Source organism: Procambarus clarkii, chromosome 30, assembly GCF_040958095.1.
Source record: "Procambarus clarkii isolate CNS0578487 chromosome 30, FALCON_Pclarkii_2.0, whole genome shotgun sequence".
NCBI classification, from domain to species: domain Eukaryota; kingdom Metazoa; phylum Arthropoda; class Malacostraca; order Decapoda; family Cambaridae; genus Procambarus; species Procambarus clarkii.
The window spans coordinates 16,594,677-16,606,066 of record NC_091179.1 but is presented as its reverse complement, the minus strand read 5'-3'; the positions used below and the strand labels follow the sequence as shown (position 1 = coordinate 16,606,066).

The following is an 11,390-nucleotide window of genomic DNA, read 5'->3' as shown; positions in this document are numbered from 1 at the left end:
GATTGGCAGACCGGTCGATGATTGACAGCGTTGTCATGGCGACGGCGGACGGCCGGCCAATAGGATGGTGGAATTGCTCTATGGGCGGCGCTAGGGGAGGGGCGCTGCGGTGATTGGTGGAGGCAGCTACGGGGGGCGTGGCCGGGATAAGCCCCGTCCCCTGGCCCGCCAGCGGCACCGAGCGGTCGCCACGCTGGAGTCCTCGCCTGCCGTTTAACCCGCCAAGCTGGCGTCCTCCGTCGCGGATCTGCTGCGGGCGCTGCAGCCCAACATGGCGCTCATGAGTGGACTCGGTGGTCTTGGTTCTTTTGGTTCTTTTGGCGCGTTCTCGGCTCTAAATGCCTTGAGTGCAAATGCGGCGAGCAATGGTAATTTGGGAGGATCTGGCAGTCCTGTAGTTCCCACGCCGCTAGTGCCGTTGCCCTCACTCTCCTTCACCGCCGCCCAGGTGGCCGCCGTCTGCGAGACTCTGGAAGAGAGTGGCGACATGGAGCGACTTGGACGCTTCTTGTGGTCGCTGCCGGTGGCTCACCCGCACCTCCACGACCTCAACAAACACGAGGCGGTGCTGCGAGCGCGCGCCCTCGTCTCCTTCCACGTGGGCAACTTCAGGGAGCTCTACGCTATATTGGAATCACAACGTTTTTCCAAATCGTCGCACGCGCGTCTGCAGGCACTGTGGCTGGAGGCGCACTACCAGGAGGCTGAGCGCCTCCGGGGCCGCCCGCTGGGGCCGGTTGACAAGTACAGAGTCCGCAAGAAGTTTCCCTTTCCCAGGACCATCTGGGACGGCGAGCAGAAGACTCACTGCTTCAAGGAACGCACAAGATCCCTACTTAGGGAATCCTACCTCCAGGACCCGTACCCCAACCCCAGCAAGAAGAGGGAGCTGGCCTCGGCCACGGGTCTCACCCCTACACAAGTCGGCAACTGGTTCAAGAACCGCAGGCAGCGAGACAGAGCAGCAGCTGCTAAGAACAGGTAAGCCGCCGCCTGTCCATGGTGGCCACGCGGCATGCCTCAGGGGTACAACCCAGGGGTGGCGCCTTCCTCAGTGGCAAATGGACGGGGGCGTCACCACCTTGCCTTTTTGCCACTGTTTCGACTCGCATGTTACTGACGCACACACTCCAAGACGTGAAACTGAACTAAAGACCGCAGCGGCTGCCAGTGAGTGGGGTTTCCACTGCAGCTATAGAATATACTTTCAGAGGTGACTTCTCTAAAACACTGTGATTCCAACATATTTATAATAGAGCTTGCACGAGAGGAAACCTTACTCACTGGCTCATCCAATATCAACACTAGTCACTAAACCATAATTTTAAGCAAAAAACAAATATAATATATTAAATGTCTATTAATTCTCGTACACGGTTGTCTGCACCACGAGACGGTGAATATGTAGTCAGTTCCAGATTACAAAGTTCTGGTCGGTAGAGAATTGACCATCTGCTCACCCTCCTTATCTTTCAATACCAGTGGGAACTGATCAATAAGCCCGGTGGTGTCTGTGGACGGGTTACTACAACTCCAGGATCGGCCCCCTGTACTCACCACCACCACACTTACAAATCATATACGAAAATTGCGTGTCAAATTATATGTGAGGTTTTGGGATTAGGAAATTTGGATCACATGCGTTAACTCGAGCAAAGAAACTGATACCACGGAGTATTCCCACCCACACACACACATGAAAATATACATGGTACATGTGTTTCTTCATGTGTCATATCAAAACAAGTGTCATGTCACCAGAGGGCCTGACAGCAGTTGGAGATGACACACTTGGGGGCAACATCAAAGCTGTCAGCTGTGGCTTTAATTATAGAGAGGCATGTTGATGTGGGTTCCGCGCGCGCGCGCGGACGCTTTGCAAAGACGATCCCCGTCAAGTGAGGGAGAGAGGTTTACAGGTGGAGTTTTCTGTGTGTGCTCGCTCTCTCTCTCTCTCTCTCTCTCTCTCTCTCTCTCTCTCTCTCTCTCTCTCTCTCTCTCTCTCTCTCTCTCTCTGTTTTTGGGATTCACCTGCAAAGGACTTTACTTTGTTACAAGGGTTGTTGTTGAGCAGTAGAAGAGCCCGCTTTCTCAGTGGGGGTTTCGGGTAATAAGGCTGACGAGGGTGGGAGTCCAGTCCTAATCCCCACTGTATACAGTGGGGATTAGACTTTAAGACGTCCCTCTAAAACAGTTTATTCTCGACTGAGTTACTCTACCTTGTGATGAAGTTACATTACTGGTGGTTAACCTTGAAGAAGTTACCCTACTGGGGGTTTACCTTGAAGAAATTACCATGTATGGTGGTTTTAGATCATAAAGTTAACCCAGATGTGAGTTTACTCCCAACGAGTTAACCTACATATCGGTTTAATCCTGACTGAAGTTGACACACACGAGGGGTTTACTCCTGACTAAGTTACCTAATATGAGGGGTTTACGTACCGTTGCCCAAGTTCACCCGCGGCGGCTTCGTCCAGGATAGGAGTGAGGGGATATATGCGAGGAAAACCTAGACCGGTTCATTCATGGCAGCAGTAGCAAGGAGGGGAAGGGAGGGGAGGGAGGGAGGTAGGGATTATAATTGGCTGTGGGCGTACTGGCGACGGTGTGGCAGCCCTCGAGGTTTCACTAGGGGAGGAGGGGCTTCATTAACGCTGGAGGTTTATTGCTTGTGAACCTCGAACTGGATATGCGGCTTCACTAGAGGGAGGGCGAGGAAGGGAGAGAGGAAGGGAGAGAGGAAGGGAGAGAGGAAGGGAGGGAGTGAAGGGTTTGGGACAAAGAGTATACGTGGAATTATTAGTGATTAATCGCGATAATCAAGGGTTCCAATAACCAAGAGGCTCAAATGATGATCATTTCTGATCGCGATAATCAAAGGTTCTACTCGACGTGTTAATTATCGATCGCGATAGCCAAGTGCTCAAAAACTGCATGGTAATCATTGATTACCATTTTTAGAATTATTTATTACAAATTAAAATAAAAATATAAATAATTTATACCTATTTCTCAATAATTATAATAATGATAATAATTTAGCTACCCACGGAAGGTATTATTCACTTATTCATTATTTTTTTCTGCCCCTCTATTACATTCTTGCTCTTTTCTTCCTAGCCAATCTTTGTACATCTTATTGTTTATCCTATTTATTCCTTTATTTCCCCACCTTCTTTCTCCCCTACCCTTTTCTACCCTAGTTATATTTCCCTCTCACATCTTTCCTTTCCCCCTCCCCTTTTTCTTTCTCTCTCTCCTCTTCTTTACCCTATCTCCCCCTCTTTCCTTTCCCTATCCCCCTCTTTCCTTCCCTTATCTACTCTTCCAGTCTCCTCTTTCCCGTGGGTCTTGAGTCGTGATTGCTGTTCCAGCTTGTTACTGCTGCTAGGATTAAAATCCCAGATATTTTTATTATCACTTATTGCATTACCCATTGTTATTATTATTATTGTTTTTATTATTATTATTATAATTATTAATATAATTATTATTGTTATTATTTGATTTGATTTTATCACTTATCCCATAATCTCTGTCTCTATTTTCGGGCACTTATTTATTGTGGTATGGTCCCCTCAGTATACTTTCTGTATATACTTTGATCCCTAAGTATATGTACTGTGTTTACTCTGGACTCTCAGTATATTGTGTATATTCTTCTACATAGTCTCACCAACTTGGTGTCTTCTTTTGATAATTACTTACTCTGGTCGTTCATTATACTTACTGTGTATACTCTGGTTTACAGTGACTGGTTAATGGAGCCTCTGGTATATAGAGCGTCTGGGTTAAAGCGGTTTCATCAACTTCAACATTGGGTTACAGTAACTCTTGGTTTATAGTGCGTTCGGTTTACATACTCTGGTTTACAGTGATTATGATTTACAGATATTCTCGTTCATACTGACCATGGTTTACAGTGATTGGCTTACTGATACTATGGTTTATAGTGACTTTAGTTAATAGTGAATCAGGTTTATCGTAATTCTAGTTTGGTGACTAGTTTACAGTGACTATGGGACTGTGGTTTAGATATTAGTTTACAGTGACTACGGTTTACAGACTAGTTTACCATGACTGGATTACTTTTTAGCTTTGATTCCATTTAATGTTTTACATTATTTTCTTAAAAAAAAACGTTTTTCATAAGTTGCATTACAAACACCTGATTTGTAACGTTCCAGTTATCTCTTCATTTAATTTGATATATTACGTTAAATATTTTACATTAAGTCCCATTTTCTCTGTTTATTTTGTTCTATAAGTTTGGCTGTTTGTCTTTACATCACAAAGTATTGCTGATTAACTCTTAATAGTATTCAACTCTTACCAATAGTTCTGATAATAATAATAATAATAATAATAATAATAATAATAATAATAATATCAACAATAAAAATTACATTTTCGAAAACAGTAAAATAATGTCAATAATAATACATTTCACGAAGCCCTCAAAATCAATCCAATTAGTGACGAGGAACTGCAAGTAACGAGGAGCAGCAAGTGACGAGGAGTCAAAAGTGACGAGGAGCCACAAGTAACGAGGAGCCACAAGTGACGAGGAGCCACAAGAGACGAGGAGCCACAAGTTATGAGGAGCAGCAAATGACGAGGAGCCACAAGTGACGAGGAGCCACAAGAGACGAGGAGCCACAAGTTATGAGGAGCAGCAAGTGACGAGGAGCCCAGAGAGACGAGGAGCCACAAGTTATGAGGAGCAGCAAGTGACGAGGAGCCACAAGTGACGAGGAGCCACAAGTTATGAGGAGCCACAAGTGACGAGGAGCCACAAGTGACGAGGAGCCACAAGTTATGAGGAGCAGCAAGTGACGAGGAGCCACAAGTGACGAGGAGCCACAAGTAACGAGGAGCCACAAGAGACGAGGAGCCACAAGTGACGAGGAGCCACAAGTTATGAGGAGCCACAAGTGATGAGGAGCCACAAGTGACGAGGAGCCACAAGTTATGAGGAGCAGCAAATGACGAGGAGCCACAAGTGACGAGGAGCCACAAGTAACGAGGAGCCACAAGTTATGAGGAGCCACAAATGACGAGCCACAAATGACGAGGAGCCACAAGAGACGAGGAGCCACAAGTTATGAGGAGCCACAAGTGACGAGGAGCCACAAGTGACGAGAAGCCACAATAGACGAGGAGCCACAAGTGACGAGGAGCCACAAGTGATGAGGAGCCACAAGTGACGAGGAGCCACAAGTTATGAGGAGCAGCAAGTGACGAGGAGCCACAAGTGACGAGGAGCCACAAGTAACGAGGAGCCAAAAGTGACGAGGAGCCACAAGTGATGAGGAGCCACAAGTGACGAGGAGCCAAAAGTGACGAGGAGCCACAAGTGATGAGGAGCCACAAGTGACGAGGAGCCACAAGTGACGAGGTGCCACAAGTTATGAGGAGCCACAAGTGACGAGGAGCCACAAGTAACGAGCCACAAGTTATGAGGAGCAGCAAGTGACGAGGAGCCACAAGTAACGAGGAGCCACAAGTGACGAGGAGCCACAAGTGACGAGCCACAAGTTATAAGGAGCCACAATTAATGAGCCATAAGTGACGAGGAGCCATAAGTGATGAAGAGCCACAATTAATGAGAAGCCACAATTAATGAGCCACAAGTAACGAGGAGCCATAAGTGATGAGGAGCCACAATTAATGAGGAGACACAAGTTATGAGGAGCAGCAAGTGACGAGGAGCCACAAGTTATGAGGAGCAGCAAGTAACGAGGAGCCACAAGAAACGATGAAACGCAAGTAACGAGGAGACATGCGACGAGTAGCCACATATTAGAGGATCCATAGGTGACGAAGATCAACAAGTAACGAGGAGCCATAAATAACGAGAAGCCACAAGTAACGAGAAGCCATAAATAAGGAGCCACAAGTAACCAGGAGCCATAAATAACGAGCCACAAGTAACCAGGAACCATAAATAACGAGCCACAAATAGCGAGGAACCATAAATACCACAAGTAACGAGGAAACAAATAACGAGGAGCCACAAATAACGATTAACAATAAATAACGAGGAGTCACAAGTAACGAGGAGGCAAAGGCAAGGAAAGAACCAGCCGACCAAAACAAACACCCCACAAGGTATTGGATAATGTCACAAATCGAGTTGAATCAGGTTAAGATTCTCCCCGAAATATTACTATTCAGACCAGAAGACCAGACCCGACCTGACCCTCTCTCCCACGCAAGTCTACACGCCACGCCCACATGTAACCAACATATTTGACTGGCAAATCAAAAACAAAATACTAATAATGAGAAAATCCACTCGGGCTGTGAGCTGAGCGCGAAACTACGACCAAAGCATTGCCAAGCCGCATATACTCTACCACTGGAGCAATGCTTCGGTCGTAGGTTCCCGCCCAGCTAGCTCACAGCCCGGGTGGATTTTCTCACTGATCTATAAATCACGTTAGTGTGATTTCTGTGTGTTAACAATAATAATAGGAAGAAGAATGTCAATGACAACATTTATATAGTACAAGGTTCAATATTAACTTGAAGTACAAAAAGCATAAACGTTGTGGTACGATTATTCGTTACAGTGAATACTTATGTGCGTATGCACTCATGTGAGTTTGTACTCATGTACGTGTGTGCTTATGTATGTGTATACGCATTCTCGAGCATACTCCAGTACCTGGGTACTCACATATATGTGTACTCAGGTATGTACATGCACGCATGTACTCATGTATATTCATGAGCCCATGTATACAAGCCTGTATGGTGACGTGTGGGTGCACGTTTCCACAGGTGCCTGTGCAGGTATGAGCATACAGAGGCGCGTGCGTGTGTGCATGGTTGCGTGTGCATGCGTGAAGATTGTTCACGCGTGTGTGTGAAGGTGTGTGCGTGCATGAAGGTTCCCATATACGTACATGAGGTGTATATTTTTGCCAGCGTAAGTGTGGCTGGAACCCTGTCGGCGCACACACACACACATCTCCAGGAAGCAGCCTGTAGCAGCTATGTAACTCCCAGGTACCTATTTACTGCTAGGTAACAGGGGCATCAGGGTGAAAGAAACTGCCCACTGTTTTTCGCCGGCGCCGGGAATCGAACCCCGGACCACAGGATCACGTGTCCAGCGTGTGTTAGTGTGATGATACATCCACTCTTTACTGTGTCAGGTCTACTTCACTAGTTATTCACTCACTGTTATGTACTCTATATTTCTCTTTCTCATTTCCATATTATATACTAAACGTTTACCTCTCATTCACAGGCTATATAGGCGTAATGGCTTGGCGCTTTCCCTTGATAATTAACTCCCTCCCTCCCTCCCTCTTATCACCTGTTTCCTCCTTTGTTTCTTTTCCCTTAACCTATCTCTTTTTCCTCTTAACCTTCCTTCTTACCTCCGTATCCAATTCTCATTCCATCCTGGCGTCCCCTCTCCTTCCGTGGCCTCCTTCTCTTCCTATCCTAATTCTCCCCCGATATCCCTCTCTTCACGGTCTCTCTCTCTCTCTCTCTCTCTCTCTCTCTCTCTCTCTCTCTCTCTCTCTCTCTCTCTCTCTCTCTCTCTCTCTCTCTCTCTCTCTCTTCCTCCCTCTCTCTTCCTCCCTCTCTCTTCCTCCCTCTCTCTTCCTCCCTCTCTGTTCCTCCCTCTCTGTTCCTCCCTCTCTGTTCCTCCCTCTCTCTTCCTCCCTCTCTGTTCCTCCCTCTCTCTTCCTCCCTCTCTCTTCCTCTCTCCCTCTTCCTCTCTCCCTCTCCCTCTCCCTCTCTCCCTCTCCCTCTCTCCCTCTCCATCTCTCCCTCTCTCCCTCTCCCTCTCCCTCTCCCTCTCCCTCTCCCTCACCCTCCCGCCTCCCCCACGCAGTAATCCAACAGTGTTGTCATAGTCCCATAATCCGGCCAAGTGACAATCGGGTTCTCCGGATTTCCGCAGACTGTCGGCCCCCTCCCCGGGCTCCACCGTTGCCAACGCCAACCATCCGATTTATTGCCAATGGAACCCTGCGATTTTCGCACGGGGAAACTCATATTTATTCGCGATTTAATGGATAGTTAGAAACCCCCGACGCTTTAGGCTTTCTTTCTTTATTTTTCGGTGTATTGTGTTCTACAGTCAAGAGATACGAAGCTGCTCAGAATTATTAGGAATGTTGATTTCTTTTAAGGTCAATTTGTACAATATCTTCTATGGAATCAAATATTTAAAGGAGGAAGAGGGGAAGAGAATTATCAGGGGGGAATGGCAGAGCCATTATTACTATAGAGCACTTGGAAGGGGTCAGGATAAGGATTTGGGATGGGCCGGAAGGATGGAATGATGCCCAATTTCTTGGATGGTCGGGGGATTGAACGCCGACCTGCATGAAGAGAGGCCGTTGTTCTACCGTCCAGCCCAAGGGGTTGGACTAAAGGGGAAAGAGAAGAAGAGAAATCGGCCAAGTTCCTTTCCATACATACGAAGGTTGGCAATACTGCTAGTCCGGTTGGCCGGAATGTGACTGGCTGGCCAGGATGTAGCTGGCCGGCTGGCCGGAATGTGACTGGCTGGCCAGGATGTAGCTGGCCGGCTGGCCGGAATGTGACTGGCTGGCCGGGATGTGACTGGCTGGCCGGGATGTGGCCGGCTGGCTGTCCTGGATGTGGCCGGCTGGCTGTCCTGGATGTGGCCGGCTGGCTGGCCGGGCTGTGACTGGCTGGCCGGGCTGGCTGTGCTGACTGTGGCTGGGTTAGCGTGATGAGTTTTGCTTGAGACATCTGGCGGCTTTGTTTCTGACAGGTAACTCGTAATTGATTTACTGGCAAGTTGAGGTACATGTTGCTGTTTTTGTGGCGAGGGCCTGGAGGGTGTGTGAGGCAGGGGTTGGGCTCCTGGGTGGTGGTGGTGGTGGTGGTGGTGTAGTGGTCGTTGTGGTGTAGTGATGGTGAGGTTATGGTGCAGTGTTGGTGGTCGTTGTGGTATGGTGATGGTGGTCGCTGTGGTGTAGTGATTGTTGTGGTGTGGTGATGGTGGTCGCTGTGGTGTAGTGATTGTTGTGGTGTGGTGATGGTGGTGCTTGTGTAGTGGTTGTTGTGGTGTAGTGGTGGGGGTAGACAGACTGGTGGTAGTGGACGGTCTCTTGGTTGACACTGTGGTTACTCCTAATCATATCTCCATTCTCACTAATGCAAGTGCTAGGAACCACAATGTCATCACAACAAGTGCTAGGAACCACAATGTCATCACAACAAAACACCAACAACTCACCCAGCTCAGGGCCTGACAGCTGAGTGGACAGCGCTTGGGATTCGTAGTCTTAAGGTTCCGGGGTTCGATCCCCGGTGGAAGCGGAAACAAATGGGCAAAGTTTTTTTTACCCTGATGTACCTGTTCACATAGCAGTAAATAGGTACCTGGGAGTTAGACAGCTGCTACGGGCTGCTTCCTGGGGGTGTGTAACAAAGAGGAGACCTGGTTGACCAGGCTGCTAAGCCCCGAAATCATCTCAAGATAACCTCAAGAAGCTTCACTAACTACTGTAGCAAAGATCAGTACCATCAGAACGTGAGCACAATATTCCACAGAGACAACGCTCAATACAAATTTCTCCAGGCTTTCAAGGCTGTAATAACGTTTTTCACAACTACACAAATAATTTATATTTTCTCCAATAATCATCTTACAGCACCACACAAAAATTATTTAACTATAATAAGCTATGCGGTAAAGGCCGTGGAGATGAGAGAGAGAGAGAGAGAGAGAGAGAGAGAGAGAGAGAGAGAGAGAGAGAGAGAGAGAGAGAGAGAGAGAGAAGTGAAGAGAAGAGTGAAGAGCACTTCCTCTTATCATCAACCCTTTGGACTGGACGGTAGAGCGACGGTCTCTCGCTTCATGCAGGTCGGCGTTCAATCCCCGACCGTCCAAATGGTTGGGCACCATTCCTTTCCCCCCCCCGTCCGATCCCAAATCCTTATCCTGACCCCTTCCAAGTGCTATATAGTCTTAGTGGCTTGGCACTTCCCCCTGACAATTCCCTTCCCTTCCTCTCCCCTTATCTTACCTCTCCTTCCCCTCCTCTTATCTTACCTCTTAACTAAAGACTTATCTAGAGGATCGCGAGCCTGTGATGACGGGTTATGTCAACACCTGAGCCTCCAGGTCATTACCTGCCCAACTAGTCATTAACCCAGGTGTATCCGTGCTGATATTGCCATCTAATTAACTATCACCTGGAATTTCACTGCAAGCTCTCAAACGGAATTCTAAGATGTGTCCCTCCTTCCCGGGTTGACTTGGAGAGTGACAGCTTTTAACGGGAGGAAATACTGAGCATTAATGATGACAATATACTGAGACTTCATAAAGACTATATATACTAACCCTTCATATTAACAGGATATATTGATCATTATTTAACTTGCTGATTGATTGATAAAGATTAAGCCACCCAAAAGGTGGCACGGGCATGAATAACCCGTGAATTTTTAACTTGCAGTTAAACGTACCGGAATTAGCATATCGTGCAACAGTGCAGTTCAGCAGTTCAACGACACTCGAGCTAGTGGTCACATCACGGTAGTGGTCACATCACGCCGTAATCACTGCCTCATAGTCATACTATCTCGGTATAACACACATCTAAAGTTTAGGCAGTGGTTCAGCGCACTATACCACGACCCATATAACCACTCGCTAATCACTGGACCGCTGATACAGCTCGACACTCGTCCACAGACTACTGTGTTGTCGTTCGCTCACCCACCTTCAACAAACTATAAAATTACAGCAAACTACCCTTTAGGGAGCCGGTCGGCCGAGCGGACAGCGCGCTGGACTTGTGATCCTGTGGTCCTGGGGTTCGATCCCAGGCGCCGGCGAGAAACAATGGGCAGAGTTTCTTTCACCCTATGCCCCTGTTACCTAGCAGTAAAATAGGTACCTGGGTGTTAGTCAGCTGTCACGGGCTGCTTCCTGGGGGTGGAGGCCTGGTCGAGGACCGGGCCGCGGGGACACTAAAAAGCCCCGAAATCATCTCAAGATAACCTCAAGAAGATACCCTACCTTGAGGTTACCTTGAGGTTACCCTACCCACTGCCCACCACCCTAACTAATCACTGAGCTACCACTACTACCAAGTACCAGGTATCAGGTACCAGGTACCCACCCTAACTAGCCAGTGAATAACCACTGGGTTCCTACCCACTTACCACCCACCCTAACTACCCACTGCCCACCCAGACTAACCACTGAGTTACCACCTACTACCCACCCCCTAACTAATCACTTACCGCATATTTAACCCCCCTAGCTAGCAACTACTAAACGCCCACTACTCATATAGTTACCGCCCTCTAACCACCTCTAACTAATCACCACTAACCACACAAGGCAAAAACAACCTCATATCCCCACCTACTTA

At 47.7% G+C, this 11,390-nt stretch overlaps 1 protein-coding gene across 1 annotated transcript in view; it reads left to right on the top strand.

The window, feature by feature from the left end:
- Positions 1-217: 217 nt before the first annotated feature.
- Positions 218-11,390, top strand: part of LOC123765619 (homeobox protein SIX3-like) — a 97,896-nt gene continuing 86,723 nt past the window's right edge. Inside the window, exon 1 of the mRNA XM_069333946.1 lies at positions 218-981. Coding sequence (XP_069190047.1) covers positions 272-981 — 710 coding nt within the window. The 5' untranslated portion in view covers positions 218-271. The remainder of the gene's footprint in view (positions 982-11,390) is intronic.